At 42.1% G+C, this 20,345-nt stretch overlaps 3 protein-coding genes across 3 annotated transcripts; all 3 read right to left on the bottom strand.

The window, feature by feature from the left end:
* Window positions 1-1,691: 1,691 nt before the first annotated feature.
* Window positions 1,692-4,797, bottom strand: LOC116931335. Its single transcript, XM_045176739.1, has 2 exons — window positions 2,854-4,797; window positions 1,692-2,717 (listed from the first exon to the last, which is right to left on the bottom strand). The coding sequence occupies exons 1-2, from the start codon at window positions 4,795-4,797 to the stop codon at window positions 1,692-1,694; spliced, it is 2,970 nt and encodes a 989-aa protein (XP_045032674.1).
* A 753-nt stretch (window positions 4,798-5,550) lies between these two features.
* On the bottom strand, window positions 5,551-8,641 carry LOC123474528. The gene is made up of 3 exons (XM_045176738.1): window positions 7,977-8,641; window positions 7,755-7,760; window positions 5,551-7,420 (listed from the first exon to the last, which is right to left on the bottom strand). The coding sequence occupies exons 1-3, from the start codon at window positions 8,639-8,641 to the stop codon at window positions 5,551-5,553; spliced, it is 2,541 nt and encodes an 846-aa protein (XP_045032673.1).
* Window positions 8,642-13,396: 4,755 nt separating this feature from the next.
* Window positions 13,397-14,380, bottom strand: LOC123474331. The gene has a single exon (XM_045176273.1). It carries the CDS (start codon window positions 14,378-14,380, stop codon window positions 13,574-13,576), a length of 807 nt encoding a protein of 268 aa, XP_045032208.1. The 3' UTR covers window positions 13,397-13,573.
* Window positions 14,381-20,345: the final 5,965 nt, after the last annotated feature.

Below are 20,345 nucleotides of genomic sequence, written 5' to 3'. Positions count from 1 at the left end.
AGATGCGAAAAGTTGCTTGATTTGATGCAGGGGTTCCTGAAGGTAATATGGTTTCTTCATGACTGCTACAGGTGTGGTGTTGTCTTTGTAGAGTGGCAATAAGGTTCGGAGAGGAAAGGACATCCAATACCGAAGTAGAGAGCTTTCTGGGCTGTTGGGGCCTATCAGGACTTTGTACAAGGGGCACAAGAAAAGGGAACGGTAAAAGAAAGTGTGTGTTGACCATTCATAGACCCCCTTCTTTGACAGTACGAAAATTTACGGTTTTCTTCGGCCTTTCTACTTTTCCCATCCATAGAAATTTCATGACAGCCTTCGAAATCTGGTCAGCCATTTTTTTGTTACAAGGTAATACCTGTGCAAAGTACACAGTTCCGGAGAGAGCCTTCGACTTGAGGAAAAGCACCCTCTGGTAAATATTAAACCGTCGACTGGCATTCTCTCGCAGAATACCATTTAAAGAGCTGAATGCATCATTCCAAATCCTACTAGCTGTCTGTTCTATGGAATGGGAAAATTTAATTCCTAACAGGGACAATGTTGGCGCTGACACAAGCCACTCAAAAGGCCAAATTGATCTAGAGCTCCAAGTCCCGAGTCCCAGGGCTTTTGTTTTCTCCTTATTCATCCTTGCCTTTGTCCACTGACAGAACATATCAAGGAATTGTCCTGCCCTGGTAAAATCTTCGTCACAAGAAACGAAAATGGTGACGTCATCAACAAAGGCTCTGACAGTGAGTTTTTCATTAAAAAATGATATACCCTTGAGAACTCGAGATAAACGCACAAGCAAAGGCTCAATGTATAGAACGAAGAGATGGACAGATAGGGGCATCCCTGGCGAATCGACTGAATATCACTAATCACCCCAGCCACCTCCGATCCGTTGAGGATTGACATTCCTGTTACAGAATACATAATCTGTAACCAACGGATGAAAGTGGTGGGGTAACCCATGACATCCAGAATCCTCCAGAGGACTTCCCTGTTAACCAGGTCGTAGGCCTTTTCAAAGTCAACTCCAAGTCGCCGCCATAAATAAATTACACAAGAATTTACTAATAGGTCCCAACGAGACTCGAACTCGTGATCTCCTGCTTACTAGGCGGGCGCTTTGCCATCTAAGCCATGCGACCATTGATGTAATTAAGCTGTTGACAATTAAAAATCTTTGAATGTGATGAAAACAGATCATGAAAACCAACAGTCTACAATCTCAAAGTATCATAAACATGTGATAATATCATAATTTTGCAACTTAATTATTGTCATTAGACTAGATATCGTATATAAATTTATACAAACTTTTAGAGACGATATCTATTTAAACCCTAAAAATTAACACAGAAATTTAATTACACAAGAATTTACTAATAGGTCCCAACGAGACTCAAACTCGTGATCTCTTGCTTACTACGCAGGCGCTTTGCCATCTAAGCCATGCGACCATTGTTGTTCATAACTGTTACTGGGTGGTTTAAGCGGACAAGTTTTATTTTGAGACTACAGATACCAAACAGGGAGCTGGAAAAGGACGAATATTAATCTTTGTTCTTTCCCCGTCAGATCTTGGTTTGTCACTGCCCTTGATAATTCCTTTCCCCCGCTTGAGTCCTACTGCTCACCCGTCGCCGTTCCTTACGCCATCTTTTACCCGAAAGAGCGGTGGTTAATGGAAAGGGGTTGAAGAATTATGATGCATCTTGAACACGGCCGACCCTGTTTTCTGAAGAGAAAACATTCCGCTTTTCTTCTTCTTCCAGGAGACATAGTTTCACGACCGCCTTGTGGTACTCTCCATGTTGAGTGGCCACTATCGCCGAGCGCACAATTCCATCAGTACCTGTAAAAACTTGCGTAATTTTTCCCAGTGGCCAATGCCCTTCCGCTGATTTGGAATCAACCACAATGACGATATCGCCGATCTTGATGTTTCGCCTGTGTTCCAGCCATTTCCGTCGTTCAATCTGGCGCGGGAGATATTCCCGGAGCCAGCGATGCCAAAACTGTTTGGCCAAGGCAAGTGCCGCTCTGTAGCGCTGACGACAGTTAACGTCACGCTCGTCGACGATGTTCAGTGGCACATATGGATTGGCTCTTCCAATTAACAAGTGGTACCTGGCCTCTGGATCGTGTGGGTCAACGCTAACATGCGTTAACGGTCTGCTATTAAGTAGGCCTTGGACTAAAGTGAGTGCGGTCCTCAATACTTCGTCTGTGGTTGTTTGCCCGTGCAAGACGGCGGCAAGGGCGGTTTTAGCTGAGCGGATGAGCCTCTCCCACGCGCCTCCGAAGTGGGGGGCATAAGAAGGGTTGAAATGCCAGGTTGTCTGCTTCGTGGCCTCCTTACTGATGAATTCCGCCTTATTCCAACTTGCTATTACGTCGCTAATTTCTTTCGCGGCCGATGTAAAATTTGTTTCGTTATCACTGTAACAGTGGGTTGGTTTGCCTTTGTGAACTACGAATCGACTGTAGGCTCGTAGGAAAGATTCCATCTCCATAGACTCCACCATTTCGAGATGAACCGCGCGAGTCGTCATGCAAGTAAATATGATGCCATAACGTTTAAGTTGACGTCGAAACATTTTTACAATTAAGGGGCCGAACATGTCGACTCCTGTATGTGTAAATACGGGATTGTGGGCCTTGAGGCGGCAGGCAGGTAGCGCGGCCATGTAGGCAGGGACTGATGATGGATTTAATTGTTGATCTACCTTTAAGCACCCAATACGTCGAGCGTAAATTGCTCAACATGTACTCCGTTGTCGCATGGGCCAAGTCGTTATGCAGTTTTTGAATAACAAGAGTTGTAAACCTATGTTTAGGATGGAGAAGGATCGGGTGTCTAACTGAATACGGAGCTTCTGCCCTTTGGATTCGCCCACCGACACGAAGAATTCCGTCGTGGTCTAGGAAAGGCGACAGCTGCGCGAGTTTTGAGTCTGGTTGAATGGGACGCCGATCCATAATGCAATTGATTTCTTGAGAAAAGTGAGCCTGCTGGGATAGCTTTACAAGAAATTGCTTTGCTGCTGAGATTTCCTGTGTAGACAGTTCAGTGGAGGGAGGATGATTATTAGTTTTTTCGTGTCTGGTTTTGTGAAACATGTTGAAGAGCCGTTGAATGTAGGCGGTGGTTCGGACGATTAAATCGACTGAGGATCTTCTTTCCATTAGGGTTTCGAACCGATTGGTTTCGGCTTCTCCTGACAGGCCGACCCAGATTCGAGGGTCAACATTATCGTCTTTCTTGACTTCCGGATCCAACTCGTTTGCAGAGGCTACGTAGGGATCAATAGGGAATGTGGGCCAGTTTTCTCGTGGTTTTTTTAGGAAGTCTGGTCCCTGGAACCAGCGGTGTTGGTCCGTCATTTGTTTCGGCGAAACTCCCCTACAGCAATCATCGGCGGGATTTTCTTTACTAGGAACGTATCGCCAGTCGTTAGCGTTTTTTGGTTCCAACATCTCTCCTACTCTGTTGGCGACGTAGGAGTGGTAGCGGCAGTGTTCTGAAGTTAACCATCTCAAGACGGTAGTTGAGTCGGTCCGAATAGTTACATTGTTGATCGTAGCGTCGAGCTCGGCCTTCACGGTGTCAATCAATCGATATGCCACAAGGGCGCCGTTCAGCTCGAGCGGTGGGATGGTAATTGGTTTTTTGGGGGAGATCCTGGACTTGGCAATGACAAAGGCTACCTCGATTCTACTTCGAAATTGAGTCCTAATATAGACCACAGCTCCGTAACCCTTTTCCGAAGCGTCGGAAAATGCATGAAGTTCGATGGCAGTCGGTTTTTCATTGGTAGACTTGTAGCAGCGTTGAAGGTTGATTTGACTCAGGGATTCAAGTGATAAATTCCATTCTTCCCAACGGATTATGATACTACGATCCAGAATTTCGTCCCATGTTGTTGATGTTTCCCAGGCGTCTCGTAGCAGCTGCTTTGATATAAACATAACCGGAGCTAGGAAGCCCAACGGATCGAAAACGCTGGCTGCTGAACGTAATAAGTCTCTTTTAGTTGTTCCTATTGTTGGAACCTTCACTTGGAGCTCGAATGCGTCGCTTTGACAGTTCCAGGTGAGACCAAGGGTTCTCTCCGTCGGAAGGTCGTCCATGTCCAAATTAAGAGTAGGTTTTGATAACAGCGGGTCTGGTAGTGCAGAGAGGATCTTTTTGTCGGCGGAGGCCCATTGGGTGAGTTTAAACCCTCCGCGAAGGAGGCATTCTCTGAGTTGCTTACTGACATACATGGCTTCGGCTTGATCGTCGAATGACTCCATGTAATTGTCGACGTAGAAATAGTTAATGATCCTGTTGGTGACTCCTGGAAAGTCTTCTTCATTATCTGCTCCGGTGCGCCGTAATGCGTATGAACAGATGGTGGGTGACGAGACGGCGCCAAATATCTGCACTTGCATTTCCATAATTTTTGGCTGTTCCAGCGATCCAGGTTCTCTCCACAGATATCTTAAGGCTGGCCGATCACCGGGAGAAACCTTCACTTGGTGGAACATTTTTTCAATATCTGCCGTCACTGGAAATTTAGCTCGTCGGAAGCGCATCAATAGACCTACAAGGCTAGTCAGCAGGTCAGGCCCTTTGAGCAGCCGATCGTTAAGGGAAACTTTGTTAAATCTTGCTGATGCGTCGAATACTGTCCTCACCTTGTCCGGCTTTTGTGGGTTTACTACGCCATGATGGGGAAGATAAAAGAACTTTCCTGGTGGAGTGGCGTCCGCCTCGGCTCTTGAAATCTCCCTGGCGTGTCCTAAGGCGACGTACTCTGCCATATTCGATGCGTATTTAAGCGCAAAAGGGGGTCGGATCTATATTTATCTTCGAGTGAGCGAAGCCGTCGGAAGGCTGCCGAGTAATTGTCGGGCAGGTGTGGTTCTGCTGATTTGAAGGGCAGGCCGATCTCATACCGCTCACCATCGTGTCTTATCGACATTTCAATTTTCTGGAGTGCTATCACGTCGTTTTGCGGGACTGGAGCTTTAACGTTCGGGTGTGTGCCTATCATCTCACCGGTGATAAAGTCTTGAACGACTTTCTTGAAATGGGCTTCATTTTCTTCAATAGTGAGAGTGAAAACGTGGCTAATATTGTGTTGTCTAGAAGGATTTGTCTTGTCCAATTTTCCTACTACACACCAACCAAAGGGAGTGGAGAGCGCCATGGGTGCGTTTTTCCATTGGTGTTCTCTTCTTGATTCAACGACGTCGTGGGCGTCGGTTAGTTACATTCCTATCAATACGGTGACTTCACCGCCGTCGATTTCTTGTAGCTTGATGTCTCTAAGATGAGGCCATTTGGTGAGTGTGGTTGGGGGGATGCTACGTCTGTGAATGTTGAGTTTGTCAATCGAGTAGGCTTCGTCGACGTCGAATTCCTCGGAGCGATTCAATGGCGTTATTGTGAATCGCACCTTTCTTGTCCTGATGAGGGGGTCTTGAGCGTGGAAGGTACCAAATTTTGATCTGCTCCATTCCCCTTCTAGCGACAGGTACGTGGAGACATCGTCACGAATAAGAGTAGCTCTGCTACCGCGGTCGAGAAGTCCATAGGTCTTGAATTCCTTTTCCGTTGGCGCGTACAATGATTGGAACTATCGGTAGGAAGGTATAATCGTCGATTGGGTAGGTGAAGCCACAAAACTGGGATATTGTATAGCTGTCTCTGCTTCGTTGTTGGTGCTGTCTTGGGTTAGATCGCCACATGACTGGGGCGCCATGGAGGAGGACGTGATGCCGGTATTTACAGCCTTCAATCGGACAGTTTTTGTCTTGGCCGCATTCGATACTTCGATGGCCTCCCTTTAAACAACGAAAGCAGAGTCTTTTTCCTTTGATGAGCTGGGCTCGTTTTTCTGGGGATAAGCCCTTGAAGCGTTGGCAGTGATCGAGTTGATGGGATTCTTTACATCCTGCTGGACAGCCATTTGCTGCGTTTGTTTCATCGGGGGATATATTGAAGACAGCGTGACGGTCACGATACTGTTTGTCTCTGCTACTGTCTCTTGGTGCCGATGTTTGTGTTCTCGATTCTTCCATGTACAACTCGTCTAGCCAATCGTCAAAGTCGACAAGCGTGGGGAGTCTCGGCTGGAGACTCCAGCTCTTCTTTCCCCAACTCTTGCGGAGGCTGATGGGAAGTTTAGCAGCAAGTTGTTGGATAATGGCATAGCATCCCAGTTGAGACTCGTAGCCGCCGTACTTCAGCGTGCACACTACCCCTCGTACCTTGGCGCTGAACTTTTGCAGTGCTTTGTAATCGTCTTCTTTAAAGGCCGAGAGCGCCATTAGTTTTTCGTTACAAGCCTGGGCTACTAATTGGGGGTTGCCGTATTTTCGATGAAGTTCCTTCAGGGCATGTGGGTAGAGGCCTGGGTGTAAAAGTGCATCACCGATACGGTCACGAACGTCATGGCGTAAGCTATTGCGTAGATGATAAAGGCGTTCTGCATCCGAAGTACAAGCATCATGTATAAGTATCTTGAAGCCCGCGATAAAGGACGGCCAATCTTGCGGGTCGCCAGAAAACGTCTGGATCGACATTTGTGGCGCTCTGGGGGGAGCTGAATGCGGAGCAGGCTGGTTGAAGTCCGGCACGCCTAAATTAGTGATCCACATATCAGGTTGTTGGAAACCATACGATGCTGGTTTGCCGTCAGGCAATGAAAAGAAAGTTCTAGGGCTTGGCTGCGTGGTGTAATTTGAACCGCCCGTGATTGTAAAATAGCCGGCCGATGATGCGGTCGGTACTGTTTGTGTGTTTGGAAAGTAATTTGGCTGATTGACGGACGTTACTGTCGTCGTTGATGGCCGCGGACGGTGGAAGTTTGTCTCGGTTGTGAACGTAACGTTGTGCTGAGTCACTGGGGTCGATCTTGTCGTTGCAGGCGGTCCGGTGACTATAGTATGATTATAGGGAGTAGCTGGAGCTTGAGTAGATTGAACCGTTGAAGTAACGTTGACATTTGAGATTGGCTGTACTTGTTGGTTGGAGACGGTCGGGATGGTTACGGATGGACGAGCCGTGTTATCACGGGGTAATGCAGCGGTGGATGGAACTGGCTGATTAAGTGATACGGCGGTTGTCCTTGGAGCCGTCGGATTCGGGGTCGCCATAGTTGTTGCTGTCGGGATCGGAGGAACTGTATTGTCGCTGTTTACGGTGAGATGGTCTGTAATTGCAGGGGTAGTTGCGAGTGGTCGTTGGACCACGGTGGCTTGATTGCTGGAAGTGGCTACTGTCGTGGCGGCTGAACTACTGACGGTTTCTTGATTTTGCCAGAAAGGGTTGCTTGGGTTTGGTGTGGTGAGAATCTCCCAGGTTTGACTGGGCTGTGGTTCGGAATGAGGTGGATTTATGATGGGCGCCTTTGAAATAGCGGGAGTGACTGTGCGGGGCCTTTTCGCTGCGGAGCAACTAGTCGATGGATCTCTATTGTTTGGTTCAGTTTGCAGTTGGTCTGTTCCTATCTTTGCTGAGTTTGGCAGTGTCGGAAAAAGATCTGGAGTAGAGATTGAAGACGTGGTGGATGTTTCATCGATGCGGCTCTCGAGGTGGGCTTCTATGAGGGCGAAGCATTCATTCGTTCTTGTGTCGACTTCTGTTTGCCATACGTCTTCACCTGTGTTGTCTTCGCTAGGAAGAGCCTGGTTGTACAGGCTATTAAGTTTAGTACATTCGTGAAGGATTTCAGCGAGTTGATTACGGTACACTTTTAATACCTTTCGGCTACCTCTCTCTTCCATATGGTTCATGATTCTAGTCATCAATTTTGTGTGTCGCGCCTTTTCGCTCGTTCTCAAACTTTTTATGGTGTCTGGGCTCTCCTTTTCTAAGTCGTCATCGTCAGCACGGGTAGCCATTGAAAGGTTTGAAGAAGAAAAAAAAAAGAAAAAAAGGTTAATAGAAGGCAGTTTCTCTTCTCTTCGTTTTGCGGTGTCGGATGGCTGATGACATGGATCGGGACACCTCTCTCGCCTGTCGTTCGAGTGATTTCTTCTCTGGCGTTTTCTCGTGAGTTGGAGTGGGGGTTAAGCTAGCTAGTAATTCTGGCAGTTGTACGGCCGAATACTGTTGCGCCGGACGAATGAGTGAGAGCAATGGGCTCGGCGATTCAGGCCGGTAAACGACCGAACGCTCCGGCGTCGAGGAGAAAAAATAGTGGGGTGATGATTCGGGCCGGCAAACGACCGAGCGATCGGAGGTTGATGAGACAGGAGATTCAGGCCGGTAAATGACCGAACGCTCCGGGGTTGATGTGGAAGAGGGGGGAGATTCAGGCCGGTAAACGACCGAACGCTCGTTCAATGATGATAAATTTGGTAGTGGGGTGATTGACTGCTCCTCGTGCTGTTCAAGAAGGTGGTTTTGCGATGAGGGATGGCGTGGAGATGCAGCTGGAATGAGCGAGTCAATGGCTAAGCGTGGTGTTTCGTCGATTTGGTCTGAGTCGGAGCCGTGACTCGAGTTGAAGTTCTCTTGCTCTTCCAAATTAGCTAGCTGGATTCGAATTGCTTCGTCTCTCTCTCTGGCTGCCGTTATTCGACGTTTTGTTCTTCTTGCCTTGTCACGTTGTCTACCTTCTGTAGATCGACAACTTCGTTGCCTTTTACCAGGCATCCGTAGTGGAGGGTAGAAGGATGGCTGGGATGCTCTCAGATCTGAGTGGTGGGGATAAAGTGCTAGGCACGAGATCGTCGCATGGTGACCACGCGGTTGACTTCTCTCTCAGTATTGTTCTGACTCAGTTGGGTTCTTTGTCTTCCCGGTCGATGCACCAAAATGTTCAGAACTGATACTGGGTGGTTTAAGCGGACAAGTTTTATTTTGAGACTACAGAAACCAAACAGGGAGCTGGAAAAGGACGAATATTAATCTTTGTTCTTTCCCCGTCAGATCTTAGTTTGTCAATGCCTTTGATAATTCCTTTGCCCCGCTTGAGTCCTACTGCTCACCCGTCGCCGTTCCTTACGCCATCTGTTACCCGAAAGAGCGGTGGTTAATGGAAAGGGGTTGAAGAATTATGATGCATCTTGAACAATTGATGTAATTAAGCTGTTGACAATTAAAAATCTTTGAATGTGATGAAAACAGATCATGAAAACCAACAGTCTTTACAATCTCAAAGTATCATAAACATGTGATAATATCATAATTTTGTAACAAAATTATTGTCATTAGACTAGATATCGTATATCAATTTATACAAACTATTAGAGACGATATCTATTTAAACCCTAAAGATTAACACAGAAATTTAATTCCACAAGAATTCACTAATAGGTCCCAACGAGACTCGAACTCGTGATCTCTTGCTTACTAGGCAGACGCTTTGCCATCTAAGCCATGCGACCATTGATGTAATTAAGCTGTTAACAATTAAAAATCTTTGAAGGTGATGAAAACAGATCATGAAAACCAACAGTCTTTACAATCTCAAAGTATCATAAACATGTGATAATATCATAATTTTGTAACAAAATTATTGTCATTAGACTAGATATCGTATATCAATTTATACAAACTTTTAGAGACGATATCTTTTTAAACCCTAAAGATTAACACAGAAATTTAATTACACAAGAATTTGCTAATATGTCCCAACGAGACTCGAACTCGTGATCTCCTTTTTTTTTTTTTGTAAAATCCTCTTTTATTATCTATTAATTTTCATAGCACTCTAACATTTTACAAAACAAAACAAAACAAAATATACAATTAATTATTTTCCTTGGATGCAGACGATGTAAGGGAGACAAAAATATAAATTTGGCAATGTCGGTCCCGTCAATTCGTTGATGAAAGAAAACAAACAAATGCGAAATATACTACGGTGAATTACTACAAAAAAAACAAACAAAAGTAAACAAAGGTGATTGACATATAATAGTACACGAAATAAACGAAAATAAACAAAAGATTTACAAATACAGGCAAGGAAAAAAAGGGAACTAAAAGTGAAGGCTAAATGAGAAAGAGTGGGTTAATTGGAGAAAGTGCTTTCCATAAGCTCTCTACTTCTTCTTGACGAGGGGGGCGTTGGGAATTTCTTGATTTCCAGGTTATGAAGATGTATGCAGCCAGAAGAGTAAATCTGTGCCGGAGATTACCTATTGGCCCAAAATGGCCACGAATGAGATCTTCTTTGGAAGACTTGCAGCCCATTTGACGTATGGTTCCTTCCAACCAGCTTTAAACGATGTGGCGTTCAGGACATTGGAATGTCAGATGCTCATCGGTTTCTGGGTGCTGATGGCAGATTGGACATGTCGCATCTTTAGAAGGATCTAACCGATGGCATCTGGTCCTGGTAGGGAGAAGTCGCTGGTTGAAAAGGAACATGGTTTCTCTGATGTTGCTTGGCAGGGCTGCAGTCTCCTTCCAGAGACATGGCCAATCCAGGTTAGGCCTTAGGATCTCCAGCTTCCCCAAAGTGGTCACCTCCAGGATCCAATGGTTGTATGTTTTCCTGTGCACCATTGGACTCCCCTGCACCAGGATCGAAGAGGCAAATAGTTGTTTTATTTGGTGCAGGGGTTCCTGAAGGTAAGTGGGCCTTTTCATGGCTGCAACGGGTACGGTGTTGTTCTTGTAGAGAGGTAGTACGGTTCGAAGAGGAAAGGACATCCAATAACGAAGTAGAGAGCTTTCTGGACTATTGGGGCCTGTCAGGACTTTATACATAGGACACAAGAAAAGGGAACGGTAAAAAAGATGTGTGTTGACCATTCCCAGTCCCCCTTGACTAACAGGACGATAAACTACAGTTTTGTTCGGCCTTTCAATTTTTCCAATCCATAGAAATTTCATGATAGCCTTTAAAATCTGGTCAGCCATATTTTGTTTACATGGTAATACTTGTGCAATAAACACAGTTCCGGAGAGAGCCTTCGACTTGAGGAAAATAACCCTCTGGTATAGATTGAAACGTCGACAGGCATTCTCTCGCAGAATACCATTTAGAGAGCCGAATGCATCATTCCAAACCCTATCAGCTGTCTCAACTATTGAGTGAGAGAATTTAATTCCTAATAGGGACAATGTTGGTGCCGACACAAGCCACTCAAGAGGCCAAGTCATCCTAGAGCTCCAAGTCCCGAGTCCCAGGGCTTTTGTTTTCTCCTTATTCATCCTTGCCTTTGTCCACTGGCAGAACAAGTCAAGGACCTGTCCTGCCCTGGTAAAATCTTCGTCACAAGAAATGAAAATGGTGACGTCATCAACGAAGGCTCTGACAGTGAGTTTTTCATTAAATAATCATATGCCCTGGAGTACTCGAGATAAACACAACAGTAACGGCTCAATGTATAGAATAAAGAGATGGACAGATAGGAGGCATCCCTGGCGAATCGATTGAATATCAGAAAGCACCCCAGCCACCTCCGATCCGTTGAGAATTGACATTCCTGTTACAGAATACATAGTCTGTAGCCAACGGATGAAGGTGGTGGGATAGCCCATGACACCCAGAATCCTCCAGAGGACTTCCCTGTTAACCAGGTCGTAGGCCTTTTCAAAGTCAACTCCAACAATGGCAGCGCCCATACCCCGAATCGCAAAGTTGGAAGAGTCATGGCATCCCCGGTCATCAACGACTTGAATGACATCTCTATAAAGCATTAAATTGTCAAAAATCAATCTACAAGGTACCCCACCTTTTTGATGAGGCCCTAAGGTAGATGACAGTGTCTGCCTCAATCGTCTCTTTAAAACAGATGCCATGACTTTGTAGTCACAATTCAGAAGAGAAATTGGCCGAAAATTAGAAATTCCACAGAGCCCTGAAGACTTGGGAATTAGCCTGATCGCCGCTTGGCCCTGCGATGACGTAAGAGTTTCCCTCTCAAGGATATGATTGAACATATCCAAGAAATGGGGTGTGATCACGTCCCAAAATTCTACGTAAAACTCGTAAGGAATGCCATCGGTGCCAGGAGACTTGTTTGATTTCATCGCCATCAGAGCAGCTTTAATCTCAAGGAAGGAAATTGTTGCAGTCAGGTTTGGAGTTGGCTTAAAGCAATCTCTTACTCCCTCAAGAAAATCAGTACCTGCCAGTATGTCAGGAGAAGGTTGATTTTTGAAAATTTTACTGAAATGTGAAATAATCTCTCCTGAAATGTCCTCTTTGGTCGATAAGCATGTGCCATTAGAGGCAATGATTTTATCAATACGACATTTTCGGTAGTTAACTCTAGCTCTATTTACATGAAAAATATTGGCTTCCTCCAACTCTTGGCCTTCAAAGCAGCTGGAACGAATCCCATACCCATACCAGTGTGCTCTCCTCCCAAGACTTTGAGAATTTCCTCAACTGGTGAAAGGCAACCCAATCAAAGGTATCTGCTTCAGCCATCTCCTGAATGCAGGACTGGTAGAAAAACTTCGTTTCCCTAATCATTCTAGCTCTTTGCTTAGAATAATCTACCGAAATGCGTTTGATACCTGGTTTCAGGACACTCTCCCACCAATTTGAGACATTACTTTCCCTAAGAGGATGATTGGCAGATTCATGAATAAAATTTTTTACATAGTTTTGATAGCCTTCTTCTGACAATATGGAAATATTTAATTTCCACAAACCAGCAGGGGATCTAGTACGATGTGGAAGATCGAGATTGCAGGTAAACGTGGATTGTACCGATTGATGATCACTAAACGACAAAGATTGCAAATAAATATTTAAAAAATTCTCTGCAATAGATCGGCTAGCATATATCCTATCAAGCCGAGAAGAACCGGAGGGATGGTAAAAGGTGTGCCCCGGTTCACTTTTATTTAGCTTTTTCCAGATATCTACCAGATCAAGACCACTAACCATCTCTTTCAAAGCATAGCTGACGATATTACTTTGGGAAGGGAAGGAGTCGGAGGATGCCTTATCTTGGATGTCGTCTACGCAGTTAAAATCGCCTATCAACACGAAGGGCAGTCGAGTAGTTATTGTATAGGCAGGGACGGTTTGACGGAGAAAGTTGTTTCTCTCAGTTTTTACGTGACTACCTGACGGGGCATAGATATTAATGAACGTGAAACATTCCAAGTCAATAGATATGAGCCTTCCGTCGGGTTCTAGAAGTAATCGAGAATAGTCCAGACCATGTCTAATGAGAATGGCTGTTCCATTTTTGTTGGGACCGACATTTGCCAATAAACGGTAGCGACTTTCAATAATTAGACAAGAATGAAATGCTACCTCTTGAAGTCCCACGATATCTAGGTTCCCGTCCCTGCAGAAGTTAAAAAGAATTTGACGTCGCTCGACTGACCTAATCCCTCCAATGTTGATAGATGCGATTTTTAGCTTTGCAGTCATTTAAATGGTTTCTTGGGTTGAGAAGTGGATAAGGTAGGTCTAGAATTCTGGGGCGTCAATGTTGGTTTGAAACGTTTGTTTTGTGGTACAGTGGGAACTTTCAGGTGGTCACTTGTTTTGTCAGTTTCCATGGGCTCAACTTCCCCCAAATTGGGTTCCACTGGTTCCATGGAAATTGTCATTGGTTCTGAGTCATCAGGTTGCGTTTCAGCGATTATCATTTAGGCTGGTGGAGTCTATCGTAGTATGTCGTCTGTGGATTTAACGGGTTGTTCGGTGGGAGAAATTTCTAAGTTGGGAGTCCCCCCTGAGAGTGAACTTTGTAATCCACACTCAAGAAAGGCCTTAGAAACCATGGGGTCTACATCTAAGGGTAGAGGGACGGGTTTTTCCAGGACTGTCTCTGTCTTTTTTGTCATTTTATCACTGGGCTTTTGGACATTGGTAGGTTCCTTATTACGTCTCAAAGTTGGGCAGTTGTAGCTAAAATGGGTTTCGTCGTCACACAGTCTGCAAGTAGGTTTTTGTCCCTCATACTTTCCCATGGCACGATAGCTGCCAATAGTAATGTATGAGGGAATATTCTTAGTCAACGTCATTCGTACTATCATCCAAGTGGCAAGAAAAGGGTATAAAACGTCATCCTCTGCCACCCGATAGCGTTCCCAACAAGCATCAATTATGGTTCCAAATTCCTTCAGACGTGTCTTTACTACTCCCAAGTCTAGATTCTGTGGAATCCCTGCAATTCTGACAAATTTCTCCTGAATATTACTGTCCCTGATGACTACATCAACTTCTTTCCCTTCCAATTCCGTCCTGACGATACCACTGTGTTGGGACAAAAAACTTGAGGTGTATGCCTCTGTCGTAAACGTAATTCTAGCGACCTGATTTCTCGTATCTAGTATAGCAACTAGGCCTAGGAGATCCTGTGGCTCAACCTTCAAACTACGCACGAACCCATGTACCGCACGCATACTCAATCTCGGGAATTGAACCACAAAATCGACATCTACACTATTGAGCCACTTGGCAGCCATTGTCCCCTAGACAATGTAAACAAACTGCCAAGGGGGAGGGGGGTTCCCCACACAAGTAAACAAAACACCAAAAAGGAAAAATTTGGGGAAAACACGAGAAAAACAGGAAAACTATACAAAATAACACTCTAAAACATGAAAATAACAAAAAAAAGTAATGAAAATTAACAATAAACTCACAAATTGATGGGGAAACGGGAGAACACAAAAAAACGTCTGCATCCAAGTCGAAATCGAAATCGTGATCTTCTGCTTACTAGGCAGGCGCTTTTCCATCTAAGCCTTGCGACCATAGATGTAATTATGCTGTTAACAAATAAAAATCTTTGAATGTGATGAAAACAGATCATGAAAACCAACAGTCTTTACAATCTCAAAGTATCATAAATATGTGATAATATCATAATTTTGTAACACAGTTATTGTCATTTGACTAGATATCGAATATCAATTGATACTTTATATTAGAGACGATATTTATTTAAACCCTAAAGATTCACACAGAAATTTAATAAAACAAGAATTTTCTATTAGCTCCCAACGAGACTCGAACTCCTTATCTCCTGCTTACTACGCAGGCGCTTTGCCATCTAAGCAATGCGACCATTGATTTAAATAAGCTGTTAACAATTAAAAATCTTTAAATGTGATGAAAACAGATCATGAAAACCAACAGTCTTTACAATCTCAAAGTATCATAAACATGTGATAATATCATAATTTTGTAACACAGTTATCTGTTTGATATATATTATATATATCAATGTTAAAGAGACGATATCTATTTTAACACTAAATATTCACACAGAAGTTTAAATCCACCAGAATTTTCTATTTGGTCCCAAAGAGACTCGAAATCGTAATCTCCTGCTTACTATGCAGGCGCTTTGCCATCTAAGCAATGCGACCGTTTATAAACGTAAGCTGTTAACAAAAAAAATCTTTGAATGTGATGAAAACAGATCATGAAAACCAACAGTCTTTACAATCTCAAAGTATCATAAAAATGTGATAAATTCATAATTTCGTAACACAGTTATTGTCATTTGACTAGATATCGTATATCAATTGATAAATTGTTTAAGAGACGATATCTATTTAAAACCTAAAGATTAACACAGAAAATTAATCACACAAGAATTTTTTAATAGGTCCCAACTAGACTCGAACTCGTGATCTCCTGCTTACTAAGCAGGCCCTTTGCCATCTAATCCATTTGACCATTGATATGATTAAGCTGTTAACAATTAAAAATCTTTGAATGTGATGCAAACAGATCTTGAAAACTAACAGTCTTTACAATCTCAAAGTATCATAAACATGTGATAATATCATAAATTTGTAACACAGCTATTGTCATTTGACTAGATATCGTATATCAATTGAAACAAACTTATAGAGATGATATCTATTTAAATCCTAAAGATTCACACAGATATTTAATTACACAAGAATTTTCTAATAGGTCCCAACGAGAGTCGAACTCATGATCTCCTTCTTACTATGCAGGTGCTTTGGCATCTGAGCCATGCGACCATTGATGTAATCAACCTGTTAACAATTAAAAATCTTTGAAGGTGATGAAAACAGATCATGAAAACCAACAGTCTTGACAATCTCAAAGTATCATAAACATGTGATAATATTGTAACGAGCCAACTGCATTATTTACGCTTTACAGAAGATGGCAAATCTGCACGGACATTCAGTGTATGCAAGGTGTACACCAAGGAAACGCCCACATGACCAAGTGACCACACGCCACCGCCATCTAAGCCACACCCAATGTGCCACTTGCAATTCTGTATAAAAAGCAATGTTATTCGTAACAATGGTTAGAGCAGGGTCATGCTTCTTGGTTTGATTGTATTGCTATTGTAGAAGTCAATAAATACACGCCTGGCAAATCTTACAATTGGAGGTCCCAATTTGACTTGAAATTGAAATAAAAGATTTTGTCACCGGTATAAAAAGACTTCGAAACAGTAGACAATAAAATTGAATCAGGAGGATAAAGTGCTAATAATTTTTTTTCTACCTACTTGCGTCGGTCAAACAAAATCCATCATGGTAAGCGAATGCAGAAATCTTTTTTACTAAGACTACTCTCAGGACCGACTCAGTTTACCCTGACTTAACTAACGAAACTTCACCACCAGTAAACCCAAATTTGAAAACCCATGATATAACAAATCCTGACTCTGAAATCAAAATGCCAAGAGCCGCATTTATTCTCAGCTGGAAAGAATTAGTAGAATTAGAATACAAGTATACTAAGGAAAAATCAAAAAGTTATCAAACAACATCAACAACAGCCGCGATAAAACAATTGGAAGATAGAAAAAAAGAGGCAAATACAGCGGCGCATAACGCCTTATACCAATTCGCGTACTCAATATTAAAAGAAACTTTAAATACGCCAGATGAAATCACTCACGAGACGATAAGTAAAACAACAAAAACTAAAAGAGATCAGATTAAGTCACTCGGAGGAGAATTTAGTAACGTAGACACTCTTTTACAACAGTTAAAAACTGTTAACGGTAAAGAGAAAGAATTCTTGATCAAAGTAAACACCGTTCTACAAGAAGAAGCACTTGCGCAACAAGTCGCAGAGAGAAAACGAACAGACGAAATCAGCTTAGAAAACTTTAACTTACAAAAACAAATTGCAAAAAAAGAAAAGAACCCAAATCAATCTACCGAAAAAATAATAGAAAGTAACGAATTCTTAAAGAATTCACTGGAAAAAACTTATCATCGAATCAGTGAATTAGAACAAATACTTCGAAAAAACACAGAAAACGAAGAATATCTTAAAAAACTACTGAAAAAGAAGGAAGAAACTACAGCACACGTGGAAACTGAAGGTCAAGAAAATGTAAACAAACTCCAAAACGAAAACAAGTTACTCCTAGAAAGTTATAATACCGTTAAGAAACACGAAAAGGCACAGAAAGAAAGAAGCGACGAATTAGAAAAGGAAGTAATAGAATTGAAAAACTCTCTCGAAACAACAAAGGGAGAAAGAAGCTGTCTACACAAAGGGCAACTAGAATTAGCCGCAAGGAATAGAAACCTCGAAAGACAAATAAGAGATAAAGAAACACTCATTTCAACACAGGAGAGCAAGATACAACGCCTTGAGGAACGTCTAGTGGATTATAAGCAAAAAGAAGCTTTTTACATCGAAACAGATAGCTCAGACAATTTTAGAACAGAAGAACATACAGGAGAAGTTTCAAAACTAATAGAACAAATTAACGATCTAACGTCAATAAGTGAAATAAACGACAAATCATTACATTTCGAATTAGATACAGAACAAGTTTTAAAGCAACAGCAAACTATTGAAACTCTAAAAAAACAAATAGAGTCCCAGAATAAAACAATAGAACTATTGCAGAAACAGAACGAACTTTTTAACAAAGAGAAACCAAATTTTAAAATACTGGGAGTTGACCACGATACTTCCGAGGAAGCTGAGACTTCGAAACATAACCCAATAGGAAAATCAACAGAAAAAACCCCTACCGCAGAAGAAATAGAAATAATCAAAACCTTTACCCAACTAATAGTAAAAGTATTGGGGGAACTGTTCTCTCGAGAAGATAAAAAATCCATCCCCCCATACAAAGGAAAAAGCACAGACAAAATGATAACGGAGTGGCTTAAAACAGCTGAGTACGTAGCAAGAAACAACAACTGGGACGACACCCAAAAATTACGATTCTTTTCAGACAGACTTAAAGGTGAAGCTCTGGATTGGCACGAAGAATACGTATAAGAACAAGGAGATGAACTTTAATACGATGACTGGCGATCAGCAATCATTGCAAGATTCCAAGACGCCTATGATCTTGCCACCTTAAAGAAAAAATTCTTGCAGCTAAAACAGAAACCGGAAGAAAACTGTAGAGCTTTCGTGTCAAGACTAAACAACCTATACGACGGAATCGAAGGAAAAGAAGAAAAACTTGACCACAACAAGACAGTTGTGGAAGACCAGCTCTTGAGTAAAGTAAAAAAGATGCGGGATACCACCAAAATTAAAATTTTAATCCAAGGGATCTTACCAAAAATAAAAACGGAACTTTACCTACGAATGCTAGAAGATGCCAACGACTTCGATGCACTATGCAAACAACTGTTTATTTCAGAACAGATCTTGCAAAACAAGGAAAAAAATGACGACAAAGAGCTAACAGCAGTCATTGCTGGCATTGCACACCATGGAAAGCAACAGGATTTCGAAATAGAGAAATTAAGACAAAAAATTTTAGAGATGGAATGTGCTAATAAAAATGAAATATCACAGGAATAAGCTGCAGTCATAGCAGCCACTGACCAATACGAGCCTCGCAGATCACAATCACGGGAACACAATTCAAGACCACAGTATCCGAGAGTAGGATTTAACAATAACCAGCAAAACAGCCGCGAATCAAGCTACTCACGCAGCCGAGAACCAAGTTTTTCCAGAAGCAGAGAAGCCAGCCCATATAGAGAAAACTATAACGCCCAGAGGGGAAGGGAAAGTTTTCAAGAATCAACAACGCAACGCCAAACACCTTATTCATACGGGCCACATCAAAATGGCCAACGGCAACTAAACCAAAGACAATTTCAACGGCCACAGAATAATTTGTATCAACCGCGAAGGAATATATACTAACCCTCAAATTTTGGGAACCCTCAAAATCAGCCATGGCGTGAATCGAATGGTAATCAGTATCAGCCACGAGTACAACCTTTTCACAACACACAACCAGCGAAAAACAGTGATATTACGTGCTACAAGTGTAACAAAAAAGGACACATTGCAAGAGAATGTTGGACAGATATGACACGTATCAACCGTCAGCCACGACGTCAAATGTAGGAAACCACTCACTCTATAATTCCAATAGCATTAATCACTATCATGTAAAACCTAACTTAACGGCAGAAATACCTAAACTTATACGTATCCCAATTAGAATTTTTGAAAAAGAAACAAAAGCTTTAGTAGACACTGGTGCAGCAGCCAGTTTAATTTCATCTAGCTTTTATTTTAACATAAGTGATAAAAATTTAAAACCAATAAAAAACATCGATGATCCGATATTTAGGACAGTATCAGGACAAGAGCTCAAATCATTAGGCCAATATGAATTTAAAATAACCATAAATAAGAATCATCTAATTAACCACAACTTTTATGTGATGGAAAATCTTAATGAAAATTTTATCTTAGGATTAGATTTTTTGGCTAGCAATAACGTAAAAATTAACACTAAAAATAAGCAGATCAGTTATGATCACTATGGAGTAGAACATAGTTTTTCCGAAAGTATATTGCCATTGTATAGCATAACTTTTTCCGAAGTGGGAATAAATATCCCACTAAGGTCTTTATCCAATGTAGAAGAAGAGGAACTTCCATTAACTACAAAAGACTACATTAATTTAGAAGCTTTTAGTCAATTAGATTTATCAAACCAGAAAAATAGAAAATTAGAAAAGAAGGACTTTAAAATATCGAATTTTCCTAATGAAGTAAAAACAAAAATTGAATGGTTGCTTGTAAAAAACGAAAGATTGTTTGCAAATAAGGAATCAGACCTTGGGTTGGCTATTAATGTCAAACATTTCATTAATACGGGAGCTAGCGCACCAATTAATCAGCGTCTGCGTAGAACGCCTGAAGCGCTAAAAAATACGGTAAAATCGAAGATTGATAGTATGCTACAAAATAAAATTATAAGAGATAGTCCTAGCCCATTCTCAGCGGCAATTGTAATGGTTAACAAAAAGGATGGTGAAATGAGAATGTGCATTGAATATAAGACAATTAAACAAAATAACGATAAAAGATAGATATCCCTTACCTAGAATAGATGATACCGTAGATGCATTGTGCGGTTCAAAGTATTTTTCAACACTGGATTTATTAAGCGGATACTGGCAAATAGAAATAGAAGAA

Source organism: Daphnia magna, linkage group LG7, assembly GCF_020631705.1.
Source record: "Daphnia magna isolate NIES linkage group LG7, ASM2063170v1.1, whole genome shotgun sequence".
In the NCBI taxonomy this organism is placed as follows: Eukaryota; Metazoa; Arthropoda; class Branchiopoda; order Diplostraca; family Daphniidae; genus Daphnia; species Daphnia magna.
The sequence above is the reverse complement of the archived record's forward strand: the minus strand, read 5'-3'. Positions and strand labels throughout refer to the sequence as shown.